Source organism: Trichosurus vulpecula, chromosome 3, assembly GCF_011100635.1.
Source record: "Trichosurus vulpecula isolate mTriVul1 chromosome 3, mTriVul1.pri, whole genome shotgun sequence".
Lineage (NCBI taxonomy): Eukaryota > Metazoa > Chordata > Mammalia > Diprotodontia > Phalangeridae > Trichosurus > Trichosurus vulpecula.
In genome coordinates this window covers 266089363-266116632 of record NC_050575.1, presented here as the reverse complement: position 1 = coordinate 266116632, position 27270 = coordinate 266089363, and the positions used below count along the sequence as shown (strand labels likewise).

Here is a 27270-nt window from a genome sequence, read left to right as displayed (position 1 = left end):
GTGTGCGCGTGTTTGAAATGGAGATGACTGAATGTATTCGATGACTATGCTGGTCATCCAACTGCTGACTCAGCATTGCACTGCCTCTTCTGTGACGGTTTTATAGAGCTTAACAGAGGTTACAAAGACTATCAGTAACTAGCCAACAATTCATCTAAACAAAAGTTAGTTTCTTTTATTCTCTCTATGCTTGGGAAGTTATTAATTCCCTCACATACATAAAGATCTGGAGTAATAGCATTTTAGATTTATCATGTGGCGTTTGTTTCCAAGAAACTCTAAAAGAATCGGCCCTAAATTCTGATTTACATTCATTTGTGGTGTAGAATACCTCAGGTGGCCTTCCCTTGGATTCTTAGAGCCAACAATGGCCCCTACTCAAGTCGATCCTTTATCACCCTTTAGGAGGAAACTGGAGGCCACTGAAACTTTAGTATCCACTTCTTACAGATTATAAGATGAAGCTAGAAATTTCATGTGATCATGTTTGCAGCCATGGCCAAGATGTTGCAGAAGTGTAGCTGTATAGCAATAAAATACTAGATGTCTTGAATACTATTGGCTAACTCTAATTCCAAATTCATTTCTCCAACATACCTTTTCTGTTTGTAGCCTGAAATTTAGCACCTAATTCAATTAAGTATTGTACAGTATCCAGTCTACAGCTTTCAACGGCTCTCATTAAAGGTGTTGAGTTGTTGATTGAAGGTGCATCTATAATGGCTCCGTTCTGTACAAGGAGTTCAACAATATCCTGTTGACCTGCATGGCATGCATGATGGAGTGGAGTCCATAGGAAATTATCCGTTTCATTAACATTGGCCCTATTAAAAAAAAGTTGCATTAGTTAATGGTACTGGTTAATGGTACCATGGTTAATGGTTAGGCAATGGCTTTCAAGTTACTTTTCTTTAAAGTTAAATTTGAGATGAACATTCAAGATAGTATTATTTCATCTGAGGCAGCAAGGTGGTAGTGTGGATTGAGCACTGGGCCTGGAGTCAGGAAGACCTAAGTTTAAATCCAGCCTCAGACACTTACTAGCTGTGTGACCCTGGGCAAGTCATTTAACCTATTTGCCTCAGTTCCTCATCTGTAAAATGACCTGGAGAAGGAAATGGTAAACCACTCCAGTATCTTTGCTAAGAAAACCCCAAAGGGGGTCAAGGAGAGTCAGAAATGACTAAAATGATTGAACAATAACAACATTATTTCATCCAACTTCTATGAAACTTCTTCAAACTAGGAAAGTTGTGATTAAAGTGAAATAACTTGCCACAGATTTTGATGGACTTTTAATTTCCATTATGATTTTTAAATATTCTGTACTATAACCTACTTTTAATTTTTATTTTCTTTGCCTTTGTCTTTATTCTCAAGATTTTTACATGATAAAATAGCAACAGCTTGTGTTTATATAATATTTTATAATTTGTGAAGTACTTTCCTTACAATCCCAAACTGGCAAGCAAAACAAATATTATTATCCCCATTATATGATAAAGAAAGTAAGGGTCAGAGAGATTAAAAGATTTGTTCTTAGTCTTGAACCCAGTAAGTCTTCAAGTCATGACTAGAACTCGTTACTTTGCCTTTGAAGTCAGTGTTTCTTTTTACCTCACCATATTGCCTCTAATTGCTTCATGTATGTAGGTTTCCATGCATGGATGTGCATATACACATACATATATGCATATGATACACTCCATGTGCAAATATCTAAATAAATATCCATGTGAATGCAAATATATACATTCATTTTGACGTTTACATATGTGTATACACATACATATAAAGATGAAGATGTAAATCAGAGCTCATGGTAAATCCACAATAGGAATAATCCAATTTTATTTTTTCTTGCACACTACTACTTTTATTTTATTTTTTTTTTAAACTTTTATTTTACATTCTACTTTTAGCGTTTTCCAAGTGCTTTATAGACATAAGCTCATTGGATGCTTACGACAACCCTACGGCGTAGGCGATACATTTTAAACAAGGGAAGACAGACTCAAGGATGGAAAGGCTGACTTTCTCAAGGTCACTGGGCAAATGGGTGGAAAGGCCAGGATTCATTTCTGAGCTCTGGAATCCAAGGGCAGGGTTTTCTCTACTACGTGGCTTTGTTTTTTGCTGGAATGAGGGCCAAGATTCACAAAAAGGAGCGAGCTAGCAAGAGGAACTGTTGGGGCGGCGGTTTCATGCAGAAACTGGCCTGATTTGAATTTGTTACTCTGTTTATTTCGTACATAGTTTTCTAATATTTTCCCTGAGTGGGCCTGGCCTTCACCAAGCCCCTGACTGAGAAGTAAGCATGGTGAAGGGTACACAGTAGGCGCTCAATAAAGTGCTTCTTCCGTGAATGGAGGAAAAAGCACACTACTACTTTTAAAAAATAATTCTTCAAAAAAAACCCCAATTCTTCATTATGTCTACTCCTAAGCATGATATTTCAGTTTTAAATCTGCAATCTCTCATAAAGGTCAGTTAAACAGATTACACTTTATCTGCAATGAAGCGATTCTCCACTAAAATTAACTCATTAATAAACATATCTGAATATTTATGTGTTTATTAATTGTAGCATTTTAGTTACAAAAGTTAAATATATGAAGGGTTTAAAGCAAAGATCATAGCAGCCAACATTCTCATGAGGCTTTAAGGCTTTCCAGTTTTTAAAGTGCTTTACACATATGAGCTGGCATTATTCTCACAACAGCCCTGTGAGGTACGTCAGTTTTTAGATGAGGAAACTGAGACTAAAAGAGGGTAAGTGATGAGGACCACACAGCTAATTAGAGTATGAGGGAGGATTTGAACTCAGACCTTCCTGCCTCCACATGCAGTCCTTTACCTGTTTCATCAATGGCACACGACTATTATTTTTTCCAAAGCTCTTTCATGTTTGTTCCATCATCTGAGTCTCACAATACAGCTGTGAGGCAGATAGGGCATGAATAAATTTTATTTTCCAAAAATACTTATTTCAGTACTTCAAGGAGCTGTGATTCTGTGAATATGGATTCTCCCACCACTGACACAGATCACAGTTTTCCTAGAATACAGCAGATAGATATTTTAGAGTTGCTGTGTACCCCAAAGTCATTATTCTAGAGCTAGCCTTGTGATGAACCTCTAGGAACTTAACTTTGGACAACAAATAATCCATCACTATCTATAATTGATGCCTCTTCAGCTCAGCAGGACAACCAGGAGGAGTGGAAAGTGGTCTCCTGTACTCTATAAGTGGGTGTCGGGGACTTCATATACTTTTAGTTCCCAAAATTACCTGGCAGAAAACATAGCAATTAGTCTATATATATATATATATATATATATATATATATATATATATATATATATATGTGTGTGTGTATATATATGTGTATATATGTATGTATGTGTGTATATATATATATACACACATACATACATATATATATATATATATGTATATAGTATGTATTCCTAAGTGTGGAATGGATAAACATAATTATTGTCATTACTCTGGCCTGCCTATTAATTCCACACACCAAAGAATGTCTGAGAGAGGGTTGTCTTTTCAACTTCATATCAGATTGTCATAAGCTTTAGAGCTGGAAAGGACCCCCTGAAAGATCATCTAGTTCAACCTCAGAATATGTCACAAAGGTCATGCTGCTAGTAACTAGAAGAGTCAGAATTTGAACCCAGGTTCTCTGAATCTAAATCCAGTATTCTTTTTACTATACGTTACTACACACACACTTTCCCACCCCTCTCCTTTTATCTCCCCAGGAAGATAAAGCAGGATCCTAAGGACCCTGCTTCTTACTCTAGTAGCATCTTTGAAATGGAAAAATTATGTTGGGAGTTAGCAAGGATAATGTCGTTTCATTCAAGTAAAAAGAAGGGAGGGACTATTTTGAAAGGACAAAAATGTGCTTTAGAGAGAGAGAGAGAGAAAACATAGTCCACCTCTTGTCCGAATTGACTGGAGTGTCTCAAAAAAAAAAGACATCTCCAGAAGGGGCTTCCCCATACCATTGAGTGGTCCTGATATTTAACTACTGGCTAACTAGTTTGGGGGTGGTCTGGAAACCTGATGGCTTAGCTCTTTGACCTGCTTACTGCTACATGGAACCTTAGGCTGGGGGTGGGGTGAGGAATGGGTCTTTCCAACAAGCAGTATTCCTTCACCAGAGTGCTGTGGGTCTACTGTTTCAAAGCACAGTAAACCACAGACTACCTATTTATCACAAAAGAAGTCCACAACTAAATTCTCCTTTGGCTTTGGAGGCTCTCTCGATCTTCAGAGAGCAAAAGGATCTGAAGCGATCTCTTGTACTCATGAATTTAGTCAGCTACCCAGAGGAGGTCCAGCAGGGAGTTAGAACTGAAAAACAGGATGCTTTCAGGGAAATTAGTCAAATTCTAGAGTGGAATTATTGATACCCTAATCTTTATCACAATTTCTTTTGATCTTGAAGAATGATGGCCAGAAAACGTTTCACTAAACAAAGTAACATACCCCCTTTCAAGAAGAAATTTCACAGCGTCTATGTTTCCACATTCACATGCAGCCATTAATGGAGTTTTATAAAAGCTGTCCTTCATATCTACTGGTATTCCTGCTTCAAATGCTTTTTTCAGGGATGCCAAATCTCCACTTTTGGTGATGTAATTAATATTGCAGTACATTTTTCCAGGGTCATCAACATACCAGGAAGAATCATCCTGAATGGGATGTCTGGGTGGAAAATCTCGATTAAATCTATTGCAGTCTGTAATGTTGTGGTAAGTTTCAATCATATAGTAAGGTGGCCCACCCTCCTTTCGGCGTGGAAATACATGGTCAGGAATATAGCAGACTGGAAGAGGAAGGACAAACTTGCCTTTCTTGCCCCTCCTGCCCTTTCCCTTCTTCTTTTTCTTGGGTCCATAGGATCCCAGCACAAAGGCCTTTTGCAAATATTTGGTCCCTTTAAAGAATTCATTAACGTTAACACCTGCTCCTCGGCTCTTTTCATGACGCTGAGCGAGAGCAACTAGCTCTTCTGTGCTTGCTAATGATTGCATTTCCTCAAGCACCATCACAAAATCCTCTTTAGTTAAAGTTCCATCACCACGATCCACAGAAGCAAAGGCATCTCGCAATTCTTTTTCATGTTCATAAGACCAGTCATGTAATCTAACTGCCCAGGGTGGATTTGGATTATGCACTCCAGGCTTGGATAGTTTTTTGTCAATTCGCTCAGCTTTGCGTATTTCTTTGGATGCTGCCTTGAAGCCACCTTCTTTAGCAACATTTCTTGGTGTCTTGTGATCTAAGTTCTTCCATTTTAGGTCACATCCTAAAAAAACCCACACATTTCTTTACTAATTGGGGAAAAGACTAGCATGATTTCTTTTTGTTCTACAAGCACTACAAAACATATCTGTAATGCTATTCAAGCAATTATTGCATGTTTATATTTATAATTCTGTCTAACATCATAATGGTATTTCTACAGTATTGAGGACATATACATAGGAAAAGATTAATTAGAAATAGAATGATACATATTTCAGTTCTTATAGAATTGAAACAGTATTTCAACAGCATAGGAAATCCCTTCTCTGACTCAGATCAGAACCTCTCTATGCCTTAGTAAATAGCCTCTTTGAATTGTTGTGATAACAAACATTCAACACCCTTCCACCAACCTGGTGATGGGCATCTCTTTGAACTCAGCTAGCAAGTCGTCAGAGCATATATCTAAGTCCTTCATTCCTGAAGGCTTTCCAATTTTGTAGGACAGGGATGGTCTTTGGGAACACAAGCACCTCCACGCCAAGATGAGGCTTTGGGATGGGATTAACTAAGGTCATAAAAAGTTAAAGAAAATCAGAGCAAACTGCTACAATTCTAACTTAATATAGCATATTTTTCTTAAACACTGGACCTCAAACAGCAATCAATCAGCAAGCATGTATGAGATAGCTACTATGTGTCAAGTGCTGAGCTAGGCACTCTGAATATAAAGATAAAAGGGAGAAGTCTCTGCCTTCAGGGAGCTCATAGTCTAGCCAGCAAGACAACATGAACATTGGTGTATACAAAATAGATACAAATGGGTACAAGGTAGCTCTAGGGAAAGGTTAGGGCACTAGCCACTGGGGAGGATGAGGAAACATCTCATGTAGAAGGTGGCACTCAAAGAAAATAAATAGAGGAAAGAAAGGAGAGCTTTCTAGGCACTGGGGACAACCAGTACAAAGATTTGAAGACAGAAGTTGCCATGTCATATGGAAGAAATATCAAGGAGAGTTTGGTTGGTCTGTACTGTGTATAGAGAGGAATGATGTATAATAAGGTTGAAATGCCAAGAGACATTTATAGATAATAGAAAGCTATTATAGCTTATCGAGTAGGGAATACCTTGTTCAGACTCACTTTTCGGAAAAATCAGTTAGGCACCTATGTGGAAGATGGATTAGAAAGGGGACAAACCAATTAGGAGACTATTGCAATGAACTTTGGAACTTTGTAGCCTTTGACCAGAGAAACCAGCTGGGATGGGGGAAGGAAGGAGGACATATCACAAAAAGAATGGGAGAAGAGGGATTTTCCCCACATTTCATTTTTCAAGAATGCTTTTCTCCAAGACGGTAAATTAAAAAGTCATGAACTGAGAAATAGTTTGTGACAGTAAACAAAAATATTTCGGAAAAAAATATCTATGTATCGGAATCGTGGCTTCACTTCTTTGGAAAAAGAAATTCCACTAAAGACTCATTGATATGTATCATGGCATGGATGTGACCATGGGTTTTTGAAGAATTTGCTCTAGTAGGCCCTATGAAAGCTAGAAAAGTTTGAAGTATGGACCTGAAGATGGATGATATAGCTGAAATTGAGGACTTGTCTAGCCAAAGTGGAGTGGCATATCTTACACGGTTGATTACCAGGTGGTGAAATTAAGCCTTAGTACTTCAGAAAATCCATTTATTAAGTCAAAATGGCATGCTATATGTATTGGTGAAAACATGCTATATGTATTGATGCTAAAAAGCTACTGTAGCATAAAAATTACTTTACATTGAAGGCAATGAATCCAGTGTAAGAGAGAGAAAAGCTGTGACGTGGTAGAAAGGGAGCTGAGCTGAAAGTTAAGAACTTGGTTCCTCTAATATTGATGATGCCACAAAGGAAAGGCATAAGATAAATAATTTGTTTTCTGAGTCACAGTTTCCTCCACAAGTGGAATTGGATGATCTATAAGTTCCTGACCAGCTACTAGGAAAAAGCTGTGGAACTTCTGGGAAAACTGGAAAGCAATTTGCCAGAAATTAGGCTTAGATCGACACCTTATATATTATTCCACAATAAATTAAAATGGATTCAGGCAGGACCTGGATATTAAGCATCATATCATTAAAAATAAGAGAAGTAGATCATATTTATTTCTCAACTATGGGTAAAAGATGTATTCTTAACGAAACATGGGAAAGAAGCAATTGCAAAAGACAAATAACTTTGACATGAAATTAAAAAGGAATCTCTTAAACTTAATTCACCTAGTGCAAGAGAATTTAATGGGAATAAAAATCATCGTGACAAATTTCTCAGATAAAATTTCGCTAACCAAGGTATATAGAAAATAATTAGAAATACATAAAATTACAAGCCATTCCCCAGTGAAAAAAACATGGGAATTATCTATTTTGGAGGAGTTGTAGGAATATAGGCATACAAGTGCATTGTTGGTAGATATGTGAATCAGTACAACCATTTTGGAAAACAATTTGGAATTATGCAAATAAAGTAATTATGATGTCCATATATTTGGACCCAGAAATTCCAGTAGTAGGCCTAAAATCTAATGAATTCATTGATAAGAAGAAAATTTCTAAATACAACATTTGTAACAACATTTTTTTATGATTGCAAAGAACTGGAAACAAAGCAGATACCCATGTACTAAGGAATGATAAACAAATTGCGGTGTATGAATGTAATGGTATATCGCTGTGTTGTAAGCAATGACAAATATGCTAAATATGGAATATCATAGAAAGACTTATATGAATTGATACAGATTGAAGTAAGCAACTAGAAACCAATCTACAAGACTACAACAATGTAAAAGAAAGAAAAACCACCACAAAACAATCAAAAGTAAATGCTGCAAATTACAAAGAATAAACATGACCCCCAAAGTAGTGATAAGAGAAAACACCTCCATTCACTCCTTTAACAGAGGTGAAAAGTCCACAAGAGTGGAAAATTACATGTATTTTTGGATGGATATTCTCAACGCATTTATTGATTTTGCTGATTCTCTCTTTTATTTTAAACATTGCTTTGTCATATGAGATGGCTTTTTGGGTGAAGGGGGGTGAAAATACAGGGAGAAATTTTAGTGATGTCAAAGCAAAATACATCAATAATGGCTGATAAGCCAAGATGGCAGGGTAATATGATGAAATAGAGCTAAGCTCTCCCCACAGTTCCTTCACAAAGATCTAGAAAATTCACTAGATGAACTCTTGATAAGGAAATTTTAAAAAAAAATTCACAATGATATTGGGCATAGGGATAGAGAGTGAGAGAGAGAAAGAGAGAGAGAGAGAGAGAGAGAGAGAGAGAGAGAGAGAGAGAGAGAGAGAGTTCATTTGACATGGGCTCAAGGCCTTTTAATATTCTGTTCTCCCTCTTCTGGATACTCTCCAGTTTATCAATGTCCTTCCTAAAATGTAATATTAAGAACTGAACATAATACTTCAAACTGACCAGGACAGAGCATAGTAGGACTATTACTTCCCTAGGCAGCTAGGTAGTGCAGTGGATAAAACACCAAGCCTGGATTGGGGAAGACTTCAATTAAAATCTGGCCTCAGACACTGTCTGTGTGGCCCTGGATAAGTCACTTAACCCTGTTTACCTTGGTTTCCTCATCTGCAAAACGAGTTGGAGAAGGAAATGGCAAATCACTCCAGTATCTTTGCCAAGAAAACCCCAAATGGGTCATGAGGAGTCAGACATGACTGAAATGACTGAAGAATATTGCCTCCCTATTCCTAATCATTAAACATGTCAATGTAATCCAAGATCATATCCGCTTTTTTGACTGCAGTATCATACTGATGACTTGCATTGAGTTTGCAGTTCACTAAGACCTCTAAATCTTTTTCAAAGTGCCATCTTGTCCATGTGAAGCCTTTCTTTTTTAACCTGAGCATGAGAATCTTAACCTGAGCATGAGACTCTACATTTATCCCTACTTGAACTTCATCCCTGTAGATTAAACTCAATGTTCTAGTCTCACAAGATCTTTTTAGATCCTTACTCTTTCGGATAGTATATGTTAGTTATTCTTAGCTTTTCATCATTGGAAAACTTGATGGGCGTATCTTTAATCCCAGATAGAGTTTAGTTCCATAGTTGTAGATTTATATACTATATATTCATATTAAATATAGGGTAAAATAGCCAGGTATGATAAAAAGGAGGCTTCACACATCAGGAGAATGAAAACGTGGGCTTTTATTTTATTTTTATTTTGCACTTAAACAAAGCTCATTCCACATACATACAAAATACCTGATGTAACAAAGAACCCAGTAAAATAAATCCACACAATGGTTGTGTCCAAAAAGGTATGTTTCTTTCTGTTATGTGATTCCATCACCTCTATGTTGGGAAGTTAGAAAACATATTATCATAGTCTTCTGGAGATGTTGTTAGTCATTATAATGACTGAAGTTCTTAAGTCTTTCAAAGTTGTATTCTTTCAATATTATTGAACAGTGGCATTCTTTCATGAGTGTTCCTTTCAATATTGTCACCCTGATAAAAACTGTTCTACTACTTCTGCTCACTTCACTCTGCCACAGTTCATACTACCCAGGTTCTCTGAATTACTGTCTTTTGTCATTTCTTTCTTGGTTTCTCTTGTATTTCAAATTCCAACATAGCTCTGCTCTTTCCATCAGGAATATTTGAAAATCCTCTATTCCAATAAAGGTACATTTTTCCCTGACTGTAGGATGATAAAACTTTTCAGGGTAAGCTCTTGTTGCTTATAAATTTAATCTTTTGACTTTTAGAACAATGTGTTTGAAAATCTCTCATGTTTAGGAGGAGCTTCCAGGTCTTAAATGATCCTGTGTTTCTTTAGTACTTGATGTATTTCTTTCTGGATTCTTGTAATATTTTTTTGACATGACAGCTCTAGGTTTTGGTCATGACATTCTTGAGACTTTTCCTCTTAGGTTTGTTTTTTTTTAATTGAGGAGGTACTCAAAGGTTTTTTCTATCTTCACTTTGCCCTCTGGCTCTAATACATCTGGGCAGTTTTCATTTGCTATTTTTTGAAAAACTGTCATCAAGGCTTTTTGTTTGTTTTTCTCATCATGGTTTCTCAAGAGACCAATGATTCTTAAATTATCCCTCCTTGAACTGTTTTCCAGGTAAATTGTTTGCTGCATCAGATATGTTACACCTTCTTCTTTTTAAAAAATCTTCATTTTTTCTACTATTTTTTGCTATTTCATGGACCCACTGATTTTTGTTTGATCCATTCTAGGATAAAGGGAGTTATTATATAGTAAAGATTTATCTCTTCCTCTTCTAAGTTATTTATTTTCCTTCCAATTCTTTTCTTAGAGCTTTTATTTAATTTTTGTCTCTTGCTTCATTTCTTCTATATATTCATGTAGTGCTTGTGGGAAAATCTATTCTTCCCATCTTGAGTCACTGCTTTTATTTGTTACAAAATTACTAGGTGGCACAGCGGATAGAGTACCAGCTAGGCCATGAGTCTGGAAGACCTTAGTTCAAATTTTGTCTTAGAAGCTTACTAGGCTCTCATTATTTCTTTTATTCATTGTGAATTCTTTAAAGTTTTGATACTGGCAAATTCATTTTCTATCTTATTGTCTATTTCAAAGAGACATAGAAAGCCTTGTAGGAACTAATGCAAAAATGGCAAAATGGAGTACTAGAAAAAATTTACATTACAACAACAATTTTAACAGTTTTTTAAAACTTCTAAGGAATGAAATGAGTAAAATCAAGAGAAAAATCCATACAATAAGAACAGCATTGTAAAGTCAAATAGCTCTGAAAGCTGTAAGAACTCTGATCAATGCAATAACTATCTATAATTTCAGAGGATTGATGATTACAAAGGACTGATGATTAAGTGTGCTATCCACATCCTTACAGACAGGTAATAGATTCGGGTTGCAGAATGAGAAATGTTTTCTGAATAAGGCCAATGGAAGTAATTTGTTTTGTTTGACTAGGCAAATTTGTTGAAAGGAATTCCTTTTTCTTTTTTTAAATGAGGTATGGAGTGGGAAAGAGAGAAAATAAGATTTATATTCGTTAAAGAATAACATTTTAAAAATGAAAAGTAAAATTAATTCTCTTTTTAAAGAGAAGTGGGTAAATGGTAAAATTCTTTGCTGCAAGTCTCTCTGATAAAAAAGTCTTATACCTAAGGGAACTGATTTATATTTATAAAAATTGCTGTTCTCCAAATGATGGTTAGAGGACACGAAGAAGCATTTTTCAAAGGAAGAAATTTAATCTATTAATGGCCACATAAAATGTTTTACACCATTAATAATTGGAGAAATGCTCATTAAAACAACTCTAAGGTGCCATCTCACACACAATAGATTATTAGCATGTTGACAAAAAAGGAAAATAACAAATTTAGGTGGACTGTGAGAAAATAATTATATTAATGAATACACTGTTTGTGGAGCTGCAATCAGGTCCAGCCATTCTACAAAGCGATTTGAAAATATGCCCAAACAGTTATTAGACTGTACATACTCTTTGACCCAGTGATACTGCTACTTTGTCTACACTCCAAAGAGATCATAGAAAGGAAAAGGACTTGCAATTATAAGTAGTTAGAACACTTCTTTTCATGGTGGTAAAGAATTGGAAATTGAGGAGGATCCAGCAATTGAGGAATAAATGGCTGAATAAGTTATCGTATATGAAGGTGATAGAATACTACTGTGTGGTAAAAATTATGAAAAGGGTGGTTTCAGAGAAACCTGGGAAGATGCGTACGAACTGATGAAGAGTGAAGTAAACTAAACAGGAGAACAATTTATACTGTAATAACAATATCATAAAGACAAACAACTTTGAAAGACTTAATTGCTTACTACCTACTTGTCCTTTGGCAAATCCCTTCATGTGTTAGGCTTCAATTTCCTCATCTGTAAAGTGACAAGATTAAACAAGATGGCCTCTGAAGTTCCTTCCTGCTCTCATTCTATAATTCCACGTCCTCTTTTCCCCCAGAACACTGGCACTCTCACAAGAGAAGGAAAAGTGGGATGGGATCCATCTTGTTGATTTTACATAGAGATTTCTGAATGGAGATGTTCCTGTTCTGTTGATTGGAAGACTGGGAATGGGATGAGTATTAGCAGTGAGATCCATTTACTCATGTAGCAATTAGAAATGCAGAGTTTATTGCCCTGCTTGTTCGAGAGACTTAAAACAAAGAGATGAATGAGTGTAGGTTGAAATATTTTGAAGTCTGAAGTTCCTTGGCTCTGGACCTTCGAAGATACAGGGGCTCTAAAAGAAAGTATGCTTTGATACCAAAAGGTAAGAATCTAGATTCACCTAAATTCAGGATATAAAACTATATTTTTATCTCATTCTCAAATTACTGAAACCTATGTAAATTTTAATTGAGTTTCTGTTAATCTGATGCTGTATGACTAAATCAGTTATCTCATTCTATTGACAGTAAAGTGAGGTCTGTAAGAAAGAAAATTGCATATAGTCAGTCCTGAAAAGATCACATTATTCAATTTATATGTGAAATAGCCTAGCATTATTTGCAAGAAAGCCAGTAAACTACAATATTTTTTCCTCAGAAAAATGGTAAGACCAACTTTTACCATAATTATGGGATACTTCAAATTGTTTTTGAGAGTGGGGAACTCACCCCAAACTCAACAACTGGCAAATATTATCAAAGGAAATACGCTCCTTAGAATGACCAAACAAATCTTTATACTGAGGAAGTATACTTAAGTTGGCTATACTTAAGAAGTATCCTCAGACATTTTAAAGTGGTTAAACTGTTTTAGGAAGTCAACACAATGAAAAATTACCAGTAATTCTTTCTAGCTTTCTCAATTCAGAATTCCTTCTTCTGCAGATGATTTAGTTATCATTTTAATTTTTTCTTCTAATTTGGTATCAATTTTTGCTCTAATAAGCCAATGGCTTAATGGAACAGAAAGCCAGTTTGAAAATGAATTCCCTATTAGTAACCAGTCATTTCTAATTTATTAAAATATAGTCAAAATTTCATTTATTATGGTGCTATTCAGAGCTTGCTGTGTTCAGCACTTCCCAATTCTCATCTTGATGAAAGTATTCATGATACATAGGTTTGAGACTTCTGTGTAGTTTATAAGCCTTTGGCCCTTTCTTTTGATAAATCCTGGTGTGCATTTTCTAAGATATTTTTCACAGCCCTTACCTATAGCGTTCCTTTGAAGTGCAGCTGCTATACACTGAAGTTTACGCTGATTGAATTTATAGAGTCTCAGTGAGTTCTTCATAGAATTTCTTTACTGCCTCACCATAGTGGTATATAAGCTATTTGCAAATGCTGATCACAGACACTGAACTACACGATGATGGGATGGCTCTTCATGTTTCTTGTTTCCTTTGGATGGAGAATAAAAACCAATCTTCCTAATTTCCTTTCTAAGGAGAACATGTGACCCAGGTTCCTGCAACTTCTTTTTTGTCATTTCGTTTATACAGATAGCCACAATGCCAACAGCACTATCATTCAATTCCTCTGATAGTTTGTCAGCCCATTGTTCACTGAACGAGCATCACCTAAAGCAACAGCACTTGTTAATATAGCCCACCTTTTGGCATGCCAACAAAAAGGCTTGGACACTATGATAGTATGCCATTAGATGATATGAAGGGAGATAAGAGACACAGCTGATGTTTGATGGGAAGTAACTTCTCCATTTCTCTAAGCTGTTAGAGGATTTCTGATTCTACCTGAGGGCAAAATGTCAGAAAACCTTTTAACTCTGAACTTTACAGGGGCTTCCTAGAGAGGAAAAGGAAGTTTAAACAAGCCAGCAAGAACAGAGATTAAGAGACTTTGACCTTGGTCAAAGGTAGAGAAGACCAGAGGTTACAGCTACAGTAACCCTAGACACAGTCCATACGCCTAACTCTGATACTGTCAGCTTTCAAGTTTGAGACTCTCCCAGCAGCAAGGGGTACCTTGAGGTGCTGGGGCAAGAATTGTAGCAAAGGCCTGTGACATCTGAGATATAGAAAATTTGACTATTAGTGAGACTGCCTTGAAGACCTCTATGTTTTTTTGGGGGGACTGAATTCTACTCCCCCACCTTCCTCACTTTCTCCTTTGCTTTACCAATTCTCTAACAAAGAACCAGACTGCACAGAATCAGTTGCACTTCTCTGAAATTATTTTTCTAAATAGCATTATTTTAAGTGTTTCTCAATATGTGTGTGACAATGAACTACAACCCAAGTGATCATTCAAACCCTGTGCCAAGTCTCACTTGAATGATAATGGTGAAGCTCAGAACAGTAAGAAAACACACGCTTAAAGGGAGAAGAATTCTGGTACTTAAGTTTTATAAATAACTTGGAATCATCAGTATAAACTGGCTTGAAATTCAAACCACATTGAGAGAACAGTAAATTAGAAGAGAAAGAGAATGATACTTGAGGCCAGATTCCTCCTGACACAGGAAGAGAAAGAATGACCAAGACTAGAAGCAGGCAAAACCTAGGTAAGCTTATTTTCATTTTTAAAGTCAGCATAGTTTTTCTTGCTGTACTGAGTTTTGAAAAGGAAAATTATGTTCCTGAGGAAAGGAGAGAGCTGAAAGAAACCCATCCCTCCAAAGAAGAGAGTAAGAGTGCATTCAGTAGTTCTTCTAGTACGGATTACTGGCAGCTCAGTCACCCTAGATTGTTAGGGCCACCAGCTTCTTATGTTAAAGTTTATAGATCTGAAAACGGTCTAATTCTTAGTACCCTCATAATGAATGTTCACATATTACTGCAGGGGCCGCTAGGTGGTACAGTGTATAGAGCACCGGACCTGGAGTCAGGAGGACCTGAGTTCAAATGTGACCTCAGACACTTGACACGTATTAGTTGTGTGACCTTGGGCAAGTCATTTAACCCCAACTGCCCTACCCCCCCCCCAAAAAAAACCACATATTACTACAATAGGATGATGTTTATCCATCCACCAAAATTTTCCTTCAATGGTTCATTGTGATATAATGGTAGCACTGAATTCTTAACACCTATTTCCATAGGGAAGTATTAGTTCTGGCTGCTCTTATCAAGCTGAAAATACTTCAGGTATGGTCTTGGTGACAGGTTGTGTCTGTATCTGTCATCTGAGTATCAACTAAGCTATGCATTGAGCCTAGACAGGCTTATCACAAAAAGGCTAGAGAGTAGATAATAAATTATTTGGCTGTAGCAACCAAGGTAAATACTTTTTTCAATTACTTCTTCTATGGTGTGATCTTCATTGGTGGAGGGATTATCCACACCAATCAAAATTATATTTTTAAGGGAGGATGCAAATTTCATGGCCTAAAATTTTTCCTTAAGATCACTGGGCATTCTTCAAAGCTCTCAAGAATGAATGAAAAGGACAAATTCTAAAATGAGTAGAAGGTACTCATATTAAAAGACAATATGGCATTGTCTATACAGAACTAGAGTCAGGACACGAGTTCAAATTCTGCCTCAGATGCTTACAGGGCATATTGTGAGGAAACTACTTTGTCATTATGATTATTATATTGTAACTGCTATCTTCAAAAAGAGAATAATAGAAAATAAAAATAATGACCCTAAAATACTTTTGAGTAAAACAGTGGAGTAAACTACTAAAATACTTTGAGAAATCGTTACAAAGCAAGATGGGTCCTTAAGAAACAGCAATAGTCATGGATCTAAAGGCACAAAGAATTACAAAGAACATTATACTTTGTTTGTATGTCTAATGGTTTCAGATATAGAGCTTTCCAGAGATTCCATGACCATTTTTTCCACATCCTAGTAAGATTCATTTTACTTAAAAATTTATACACAGCTTCACTTATAAGCAGGAAAAAAGGTGAGGCTCTTAAGAAATGAGAAAAAAAAAACTATTTTGGAAATTAGTTCATACCAGTCAATCAACATATTTTAAGAGCTTACTTTGTGCCAGGTACTATGCTGCCGTGATAAAATAATGGCTTCCGAGATCCAAAGGAAGAAATATAAGTGATAAAAGGGACAGTTTCTGCAACTCATGGGGTTATTAAAAACAAACAAAAAAAACAAGCAGTGGATTTAAGGCTTTATATTGGAATTGTACCTTGAGAAATCTAGAATGATCAACAATCTTGTTCAAAGTACTCCATCTCCAGACTCCAGGCATTTCATTGGCTGTCCCCCCATCCCTAGAATTTTCTTCCTACTCATTTCTGTCTTCTGGCTAAAAGCTCTCTTTCTACAGGAAGCTTCTCTCAATCCTTCTTAATTCTAGAGCCTTCTCTCTGTGGAATATCTCTCCTATTTGTCCTGTACAGAGTTTATTTACGCATAGGTATTTGCATGCTGTTTTCCTCATTAGATTGTGAGACGCTTGAGGCTGTAGTGGCTGTCTTTTTTGCCTTTCTTTGTATCCCCGGCATTAGCACAGCCCCTAACATAGAATACACACTTAATAAATGTTTATTGACTAAATGACTGATTTAACATCCCTGAGACTGCTGGTTCTTAGAAATACTATCTGGGATTCTGTGAAATATTTTTCTTTTGCCTCCCACATCAAGGTAGCAAGGCCTGTGAACAGAGAATATCAGACTCTTGCTTCTTACTTCCTTCATATTTTTTATTCACATATAAAAGGACATTTTGACCTAGGTTTAGAAATAGTTGTATCAAATCACAAAATAAGCTAACATGTTAAGTGATAGAGAAGCTTGATTCAGGGCAAACTTTGTAGGTTTCAGAAAAAAAAAATTTCATTAACAAAACTGAAACACCAGAAAAAGTAGAAATATCTGACAACAACAATGTAAAAAATGAGAAGATAAGGGAAATGTTAATGTGATAAAAGTTAAATTCAGGAAGGTTTTTTTCACCTCTTTTCTGAGCACATTTTCTAAAAACTGGGTAGTACTTTTTATATCAACTTAACAATGGTGAACACTTAAACTAGAAAATGAAATGAGACCAAAAAAACCCCTCTTTATTATAAGGCCAATGTTTTCTTTCTTACTCGAGTTCTGGACTACTTGTCAAACACTGGCCAAAAAAATAATAATGCTTGATTTCTTATATGAAGTCTTTCTTGATTCTCTCAGATGCTTATTCCCTCCCTTTTATTTTACAACCTTACATGAATTTTCTTCATATTCATTCTGTATAAATAAAAATGTATATACATATATATAATACTATATACGTATATACATACATATAAACACATGTGTGTACATGACTGTGTTTTACATACATATATGTATTTATATACATATATAAACTTCTTGTCAATTCCTTTATAATGTACTCTCCTTACAGGTAGAGATTGTTTCATTTTTTTGTACTTGTTCCCCTAGTGCTGTAGTACACAGTGGTTGCCTAATAAATGTGGATTGACTGACAGAGGCTGCCTAGCACATAATAGGTACTTAAAATAAATACTGTTGATTGGTTAAGTTCAACATCTTGCAGATGCACTCAAAATAAAAAAAATGAAAAACAATAAAAAGTATACTCCAGTAAGTTTAAACATTTTATACTAATAAACCACATATTTCTTCTTATTTATCTATCGCCTCCACTAAATGCCTGCTGCAGTGTTTCATCTTGTCATGGATGTGATTTTGACTATTTAAAGAATGTACCAGCAAAGTACCACACTATGACAGGCCTTACCAAGATGAAAAAAAAATTCATTGTGGACCAGGTGATGGATCTGTTATCTGAACATAAGCTAAGTGAAGTTTGTGGATGTTTACTATGAGGTAGGTCCCAGGATAACGAAATTATCAGCCTCAGCAATTCTCAAAGACCATCTATTTATTCAGGGAGGATTACAATCTGCATTTGGTGGAGCCAGTGTCCACACTAAAAAAAAGATCTTATATTCTTCAAATAAGTCATATTTAATTTTAACATACAAATTATTTTATAAGAAAGCCAACTTATGCTTGATTTTCAACGTTCTTTAAAAGTGACTCGATACAAAGAACACAGAAAAAAACAATTAAGCTCATCAGAAATTTTGTCAAAGTTTTCAAAGAATAATGAAATATGGACTGCCATTCTGGATTTCTCTCTTCAGTGCTGTGTCCCTCACCCCCTGCAAAGCCCTACACACATCTTAATAACTGTTCTACCATATATTATGTTGGGTCTTAAAAACAGATTTCCAAAATAACTATTAGAATTCATGTACTCAGAAACCTAACTAGAATTTATATACCCAAAACCTAATTTATTCATAGTTGACTATTAATAACTTTTTAACCCTTTATAACTTCTGTTGAATTAGTGAAATGGGGTTCATATCTTTCTCTTGTGAAACTATAATAATCTAACAAACTGAGAACATAATAAAGCACAGAATCTCAAGAGCAGAAAAAAGGTCTTTGGGTGTCATCTGATACAGGCTAGACCAAAAGCATCCCATTTAATACATATTAGCAATTGTAATCCAGCCTTTGCTTGAGTCCCCAAAGAAGCCTGTTCTACTTTTTAGATTACTCTAATTGTCATGATCTTAGTTTCATGAAGCCTAAATTTGATTCTCTAAAACTAACACCAGTCACTACTAGTTCTACTACATGGAGTCAAGCAGAAAAATGTCTAATCCTACTTCCCTTTGATAGCCAGTCAGATACTTGAACATAGCCATCAAGCTAAGTCTCCTTTTCTCTAGGCCGAACACGCCCAGTTCATTCAAATGATCCAACTATGGCATGATCTCAAGATCTTTCAGAATCTTGGTCATCTTCCTCTAGACACTATTCAGCCTAACAACATCCCTTCTAAAATGCAAAGCCCAGAACTGCACACAATATGCCAACGAAGTCTGACCAGCCAGAGTATAGTGGGAACCATCCTCTTCCTAGCCTTGGATACTGTGTCTCTTCTTATGCAACCTAAAATTCATGATTTGTTTTCTGACGTTTACTCACATTGAATTTATAGTTCATTAAAACACTGAGATGTTTTTCAAATTAGCCACTATCTAGCTATATGTGCTCAAACTTCTATCCGTCAAGATGACTTTTGGTACTCAAGTGTAAGATTTTACATTGTGTACCTATTAATATTTCACCTAATTGAATTTTGCCCAATGTTGTAGCTAGTGTCGATTTTTGTTTTGTTTTCTTTGTTTTGTCCCCGATGGTATCATATAACATTTAGGCATACTTCCTAGCATTAGGTCACCTAAAAATATGATAAGCATGCCTTCTATGCCTTTATCTCAACCATTGGTAAAAACAATGAAAGGCCCAGGTTCAAGGACATACTTCTGGGCTGTGGCACTCTATCACAGATCTTACAATTTTATATTGGACCATTAATGGCTACTCTTCGGGTATAGCTACGATTCAATCAGTTCCAAAACCACTTTAGACCACATCTTTTCCTCTTATCAGAAAGAATAGCAGGTGAGACTTCATCATATGTTTTTGGTGAAATCTAGGTAAATGATATATAATCCTACAGCATTCTGTGATGTACTTGTCTAGTAAATATTTCAAAAAAAGTAAATGCAGTTAACCTGGAAAGACTTGTTCTTTAGGAAGTCATTCTGTCTCTGTGATATCACTGAATCCTTTCTGAGATGATCATTAACCTTTTCTTTAATAACAAGTAAAAGAATTTTGCAAGGAATTAAACTCAAATTCATTAGCCTAGAGTCTGAAGGTTCTACTCATTTTAAAAAATCAGGATCTTTGTCTTTCTCTTTTCCTATATGTTATGCTTTGTATTTGCCACGTACTCTTTCAAGGATAACTGAAGGTAATCCAGTAAACACATTTATCAGCCTCTTCACCATTGTGGATTGTTATTTACCTGCGTGTCATAACTTAAACTCATTTGGGGCAGCCTGATGCTTTCTTACAATCAACCTACTTATCCTGTGCTTCAACTCCATATTATTTATTTTTGTTCTATCTTTGAAGTAAAAAAGGAGTTCAGTATATGCTATTTATTGTCATGATCATATCCACCCTGAGCAGTCCTCGTATACCTTCTTTCCATAAATGTCTAGATTTTTAAAAATCATTTTTGTTTTCCTTATAACATTCTTTATGAGCTCAGATCATTCTAAACTTTAGTATTGACATAATCCTTATGGATAATGTCATGATTTTATATTCATCATCTTCTATCCACCTTTATTTCTGTTTTCTGTTTATATCTTTCAAAATCTAAATTGACTGACGAGTTCTTTGGCATACAAGTCTGCCCTTCTAGACAATTTCCCTTTTTAATCCTCACTGGAATTATTTCCTTCTTTGTCTTTAAAATTTCAGTATTGATATTTTTGATCCTTCCTGGGCTTAGTTTGAATTTTAATAGATGGGTCCCATTCTTTTAGCACCTTGAAACTGGCTTTTCTTAAATCTAGGATGCATGCCAGACTCTGCCTGCCTTTTATTTCCCCTTATCTATCACCATTCTAGGACGGAGTCACTCCCAAAAGAGGTTTCATTTCTATTTCCACAATCAGTTCCCCCTTATTGCTGATAATTGGTCCAGATTAGCTAGTCTTCTTGTTGCTTCTTCCTACTTCAAAAAAAATGAAATTGTAGCTACGGTCACAAAATTTGTCTATGAAAAAAAAACTCTCCTTATTTTCAGGCTGGATTTGTAGTTTGCTAGTCGGCTGTTTTGTTGTTTAGTCATTTTTCAGGTATGTCTGACTCTTCATGACCCCTTTTGGTGTTTTCTTGGCAAAGATATTGGAATGGTTTTGCCATTTCCTTCTCCAGTTTATTTTACAGATGAGGAAACTGAGACAAGCAGGGTTAAGTGACTTGCCCAGGGTCACACAACTAGTAAGTGTCTGAGGTCAGATTTGAACTCAAGAAGATGAGTCTTCCTGACTCCAGGTCTGGCACGCTATCCACTGCGCCACTTAGCTGCCCCTTTCAAAGTAAGTCACTTACTCTTAAGAAGTCTCAGTTTTCCCATCTATAAAATGAGGGACTAAGATTCTGTGACCCTTCATGGCTCTTATGTTCCATGATATTATGATCCACCTAATTTCTCACTTGGCCATACTACTGTGGGACTTCTTTGATTGACTTCTCCATGCCCCCACTTCGGGTACCTTTTCCTCCTCCCCATACTCCACCTCCAACTTTTCACCTTTTTCTGTTTTTGTCTTGCCCCACTGCTCCATGAGGGTAGGGACTGTATTTCTTTTTCCTTATTTGTATCTGTATCACCAAAGCTTAGCACAGAACCTAGCACACAGTAATAGATTACTAAATGTTTATTGACTATTGGTTATGACCTTTAAAGTTTCTTCCAACTCTAAAAATTTTATGATTCCATGATTAAGATTTGATAACTGAATACAATGTGTAGAAAAGATTATAAATTGACAAGATGGAGTTCTACATCCTTTGCTTAGCTACAATACAGAGACATTTAAAGTAGAAAAATTTACCTCGTTGAGATATAAATTTACAGCACTCTGCGAAACCACCCATGGCAGCATAATGGAGTGGTGTATTTCCATTCATTGCGATAATCCCCACATCGCCATTATAAGCAGAAATAAGCTTCAATATCTAAAAGAAAATGAAAGCTTTTAAAGAAATACAGAAAATATAACAAAAGAACTAGGAAGGGATGGATTTTAAACACAGTTTTATTGAAGTTATGAGCCATAAAGACAAGGAATTAGAATGTTAAATATCAGGTAAATATCAGGTTAAATATCAGGTAAAGGAATTCTAATTGACTGAAGTTATTTTTTAGAAGTAGGACAGACCTTGTACTTTTTTCAATTTTGTCATATTTATTTATTCTATGTAGTTTTACCTATGAATTACTATTTCCTAGTACAGTTACATGACTGAAATTTAAAATTTAGAGCAGTAGCTGGACTCACAAAAACCTTTTAGAGAGGTGACAGTATGATAGTTATGTTTTCTTAGTAACAAAGAAATAACCAGTGTTGACATTGGTGAAACATGTACTGTGCTTCCAGATTGGCAGAACATCAAAATCTGTTACAGTTGAACAGACTGAGATAAATTATTAGTAAAGTACAATAAATGAAACAATCACTACAAAACATAAAATTGAGCAAGATCATATGGAGGACAAAATGTTTTTAAAATTTTGCGTGAAACTGATTTTTGCAGTTTATAATCTTTTCAGGGAGTCACAGTGGCATTCAAGACATATGTAGCTCAATTTTTAAAGATTTCTATTTACTAAAAATAATATGTAAGTCCCTGGGAAAAGGGAAATGTAAAATCTATGGTAGGAATTTTGGGAATACTTAGCAAGATTATTACATCAAAATAGCCCCCTTTGGCAGCAAAATGTGAAGCATGTTGCCTCTCGTTGTCATAAGCATTAACATCTCCTCCTCTTTCAAGTATACCTCGAACCACATCTATCTCTCCTTCTCTTGCAGCTTCCATTAATGCAGTTCGACCTGTTGACTGACAATGAAAAAAAACAGATATCAATTACCTCGGTCATACAAAGTAAGTCTTTGCCACTAGAGAGCAAAATCTCAATTTTAGCTTCAAGCTGCGCAAACTCCAAATTGTGGTGTCTTTTTGCATATAAGATTCAAAAACTATTAGGTCCCTAGGTTATAAATTTAGTAAGTACAATTTAAATGGAAGCATAAATAATTAAACCTAAAAATCAGAGACCTTAAATAAATGATGTCAGAAAGGGAATGACTGTAAGAAACCAATGTTAAGGAAAGTATGTATTGCAAAGTTGAAAACAGCTGACCAACAAGTTAAGATAGAAAAAAAATGATGAAAGATGATTAAATGAAAGCTAAAGAGCCTGTACATATTTAATAAGTAAGTTTTAAAAATATACTAGTGACATAAAAATAACAATAATGATATAAGGAAAGAAAATAAGAACAGTTAAATAAAAGCCTACATAAATGTTTCCTAATATATAATAGAAAAAGCAAAATATTTTATTTCTATTAAAATAAAATTTATGTGAGTAGTGGTTTCTCTATTATCACTTTTTTTACTACTTTTCTTTAATTATATTTATTTTTATGCAAAGTTTTAACCATTTTTTTCCAAAACAAGTTTTTGAGTGTTGACCTATAATTTTATTAGTGTAAAGAGCACCTATTAAGGAAACTTCCTCTACCAATCAGATTAACAATTCTTCTTCAAATTATAGTCTTAGAGAAGAATCTAGGATACTATAATGTTAAGTGACTTGTCCAAGGTTACACAGTCAGTATATATCAAATGCAGAATTTGAACTGAGGTCTTCTAGACTCCAAAGCCAGCTCTCTATTCATTGTACCACCCTGTCTCTCTCTCTCTTAAGTAAATTTCCAGAACACAAATAGAGAATAAATTGCTGAATGGCAATGGGAAAATATGAGGAAAGAATGTCTCCTTCAGGTACTCCTAAGCCACGGGTGTCAAACAAGTAGCCCAAAGCCTTACTGAGTACAGCCTGAAGCTGATCAAAATGTAATTGGGAAATACTTAGCAAAATAAATACTAATATGATAAAACATAGATAATATTACATTTTAAAACAAGATTAAAATGTGGCCCACAGGGATCCTCACATACAGATTAGTAGCTGCTATTTCTGAATTTGACACCACTATTCTAAGCAATTAGAAATTAGCTCCTACTGCTTAATAGAATATTTCTGTATTTAAATGTAAGCATTACGTTAATATAGTATGTAACTAAAAGAATATTTATTATCATAGTAAACCATACCGAATTGATTGCATTTGGATTGGCTCCTTTTTCCAAAAATCTCATACACACGTCTTTAATTTGATGTGCTTCTTCACAAGCTCTAAGAAATATTGGCTTTCCATCAAATGTACAATTGTTGACATCTGCCCCATTTTCCAGGGCAATCACAACACAGCGATAGTGTCTTTTGGTGGGCAATAAGCAATAAAACAGAATTCCTGTAGAAAACCAGAATCATATAACTGAAAAAAAAGTAACAGGGTCTGCAATACATCAATTTCTGAAATGCAAAAAAATTTACAGTCAGTAATATAGTATATATATATATATGTATATATATGTATATATATATGTATATATATAGAGTATATTTAGCTATATTTCTATATGTATGTATATGTAGATAGATAGATGTAAATATGTATATATGCATGCTGATAAGCCCACAGAGATATGCCACAGGCCAAATCAAATCCCCCAAACATAAATTTTTTGAACACTGATGGTTTCAATAAAGGCTTAATACCACAGCTTTATTCTGCAAGGTAAGTTTAGATCCTGCCATTTACTATCATTATATAAAAGGACTCTGCCTCATATTACAAAATTCAGATTTCCATACAAAATTTCTCCATGTATTTAAGATTACTTCACACAAAGGAGCAACTGACCTTAATGGTTTTGTAGTTTTGTTAGCTTTTTTCAGGACATGAATAATTCTGCCAACTCATTCAAACTCATCAAAACCAAAACCTAAATTCCTGGGGCTAGTCTGGTCTATTTCTGGAGCAGACCCTAGATTGGGTTTTGAGAACCTTCTGTCCAGAACTACTTAAGAAACTAACAGGAGGAATAACAAGATGTCATTATTTGGATTATTAATGACACAGAACAAGAAGCCCAAGTCTGAAAATTCAAGTCCTTTTCTGATAGACAGGACGATAACAAAGCAGATTTACAAGATTATTAAGAGCAGCCTAAACACCAGGAATGGAGTATCAGAACCAACCGGATCTTTCTCTGAACCCTAGGTCTGAAGAAGATTTGAACATAGTCTAGGCTATAGGGCTACTATGGATAGGAGAAACATCCTCAGGGAAAGTTCTGGCTTAGTACAGTTCTCTTAGAACTACCTAAAACATGGAAAAGAATAAGAATCTGGACAATAATTTCCCTAAACAGGACTTCTTTTCTTTAAGGTTGAGTAGGATTGCCAGGTGTGATGGTCCCTGTTGCTGGAGAGAGTGAGGCTGGTTGATTACTCAAGTTCAAGAATTCTGAGTTGACAATGAAGTGTCACACTGAGTCTGGCACCAACAGAGCAACACTACTACCCCCCAGAGCAGGGGCCACAAGGCTACCTACGGAGGGATAACCAATGTAGAAAATGAAAAATGTGGAAAAATGGAGCAGGTTAAAGATCTTGTGGCAATTCGTATTGGTATGCAGCCTGCGAGTGGCCAATGTCATTCCAAGCCTGGGTGAAACACGGAAATCCAGTCTCAAAATAAAATAAAGAATGAGTAGGATATCTTTGTCATTACAAATATAAGATAGACTATCATCCTATGTAATGATGATAATTTCCTACATTTAAAATCAATTAATGCATATTAATTTTTTTAATATTGCTTTCTTTTACCCTAAGAAAATACTGGAAGCTAAATTTCCATACAATAAATATGAACTGATTTATGGTAAGATTTTTGTCATTGGAAGAAGCTTTGAGTAAATTGCTTAGTGATAGAAATGTGGCACTTTATGTAAAAACAAGGACACAACTTAGAAAATAAGAAAATAATGCTTCTCCTTCTTGGGATCTAGCTGTACATACACTTCTGTGTTTGGCAAGATGCTAAGATTTTTTTTACCTTTTCCTTCATTATCAACTATGGTCATGTCAGCCTGTGCTCTGGCCAATTTTTCCAGAGTTAAGTCATGGCCCAGCTCTGCGGCTCTCATAGCTGGAGTACAGCCCATTCGATCTTGCACGTCAGGGTGAGCTCCCAGATCAAGGAGAAAGCTGACCATATCAACATCATTTGAGACAGAGGCCAAATGAAGGGCACTATCACCATTCGTGGGCTCGGTGAAATTAATAAGTTCAGGGTATCCCAACTTGGTCAGTTTCTCTATCTGCTTCTTATTTCTTTCCCGGACACATTGAAGAACTTTGTATATCTGCAAATTTTCAAGTCTCTTATCAGCTAAGGCCATTCTGGATCAACTTCTTCCTGAAGACTGTTTCTAGACAAAAATATGGAAATACAAGACCATTAGTTTTAATCATTTTGTGTTTTGTTAATTTTTTTGTTATTCTTTCCTATGAAGTGAATTTTTTCTCATTTTGACATTGCTATCATTTCATTATGTAAGTTGAGGTTAATATACTTAGGAATCAAATACTGGTGTTCAGGTGGGAAAATATTATGGAAAGAACATATAAAATATAACACCTAAGGCATTTACCTTCATTTTAATACTTACTAAAATAAGAAAATAAGTGATAGATAATCTCAGAATTAGAAGACATTTCAAAGGTCATCTGGTCCAATCTCAATCACCCCTGGAAGTGGGAATCCTTTTGACAATCCCTTCATAATTCAACCGAAGACTGGACCCCAATAGGTCCCTGCCTAAACTCCATGTAATGGCTATATTTTGGGCCCTCATGGCTTAAGGTGAATGTCAATGGTAACTATTTCTCTTTGGAACAGCAACCCTGAGGGTCTTCCCCTCCCATCTTGATTTTTTTTCTTTTGTTTTCTAATTAATGGGGCAGTCCCTTGACTCACTTCTTAAAGAGGCCTATTCACTGAATGGGTGTTACCTCATTCTAAGTGCATACATGAAAAGGCCTTAGCCTAAAAGGGCCAGAGTCTCCCACTGCATCTTGGGTCATCTCCAGTCAACCTGATGAATATCTGGTCACTGGACCCAGATGGCTCTGGAGGAGAAAGTGAGGCTGGTGAGCTTGCACAGCCCTCCCTCACTCAAATCAAAGTCAACTGCAAGTCATGTCATCATTTCCCTGATGTCATGGTCCTCTTCAAAAACAAAGGACAAACACAACAAAATTCAACCACAAATTTGATACAAAATGCATTTAGTAAGGATCTACTGTGTGCTTGGTGCTAGAGAAAAAGAAGAAAAATTCTGTCTTCAAGGAGTTTTTGTTTTATTATTAAATTCTTGTAGAATCTAAAGATTTACCTTTACATATCAAAGAATGCCATTACTCTTGAAATCATTTACCTCATACTT

General features: G+C 35.6%; 1 protein-coding gene across 1 annotated transcript in view; it reads right to left on the bottom strand.

Moving 5' to 3' along the window:
- ANKEF1 (ankyrin repeat and EF-hand domain containing 1) overlaps positions 1–26223 on the bottom strand; it is a 37401-nt gene extending 11178 nt beyond the window's left edge. The window contains exons 1-6 of the mRNA XM_036752627.1: positions 25878–26223; positions 24025–24224; positions 22591–22740; positions 21732–21855; positions 4514–5336; positions 598–824 (exon numbers count right to left, since the gene is read on the bottom strand). Coding sequence (XP_036608522.1) covers positions 598–824; positions 4514–5336; positions 21732–21855; positions 22591–22740; positions 24025–24224; positions 25878–26223 — 1870 coding nt within the window. The remainder of the gene's footprint in view (positions 1–597; positions 825–4513; positions 5337–21731; positions 21856–22590; positions 22741–24024; positions 24225–25877) is intronic.
- Positions 26224–27270: the final 1047 nt, after the last annotated feature.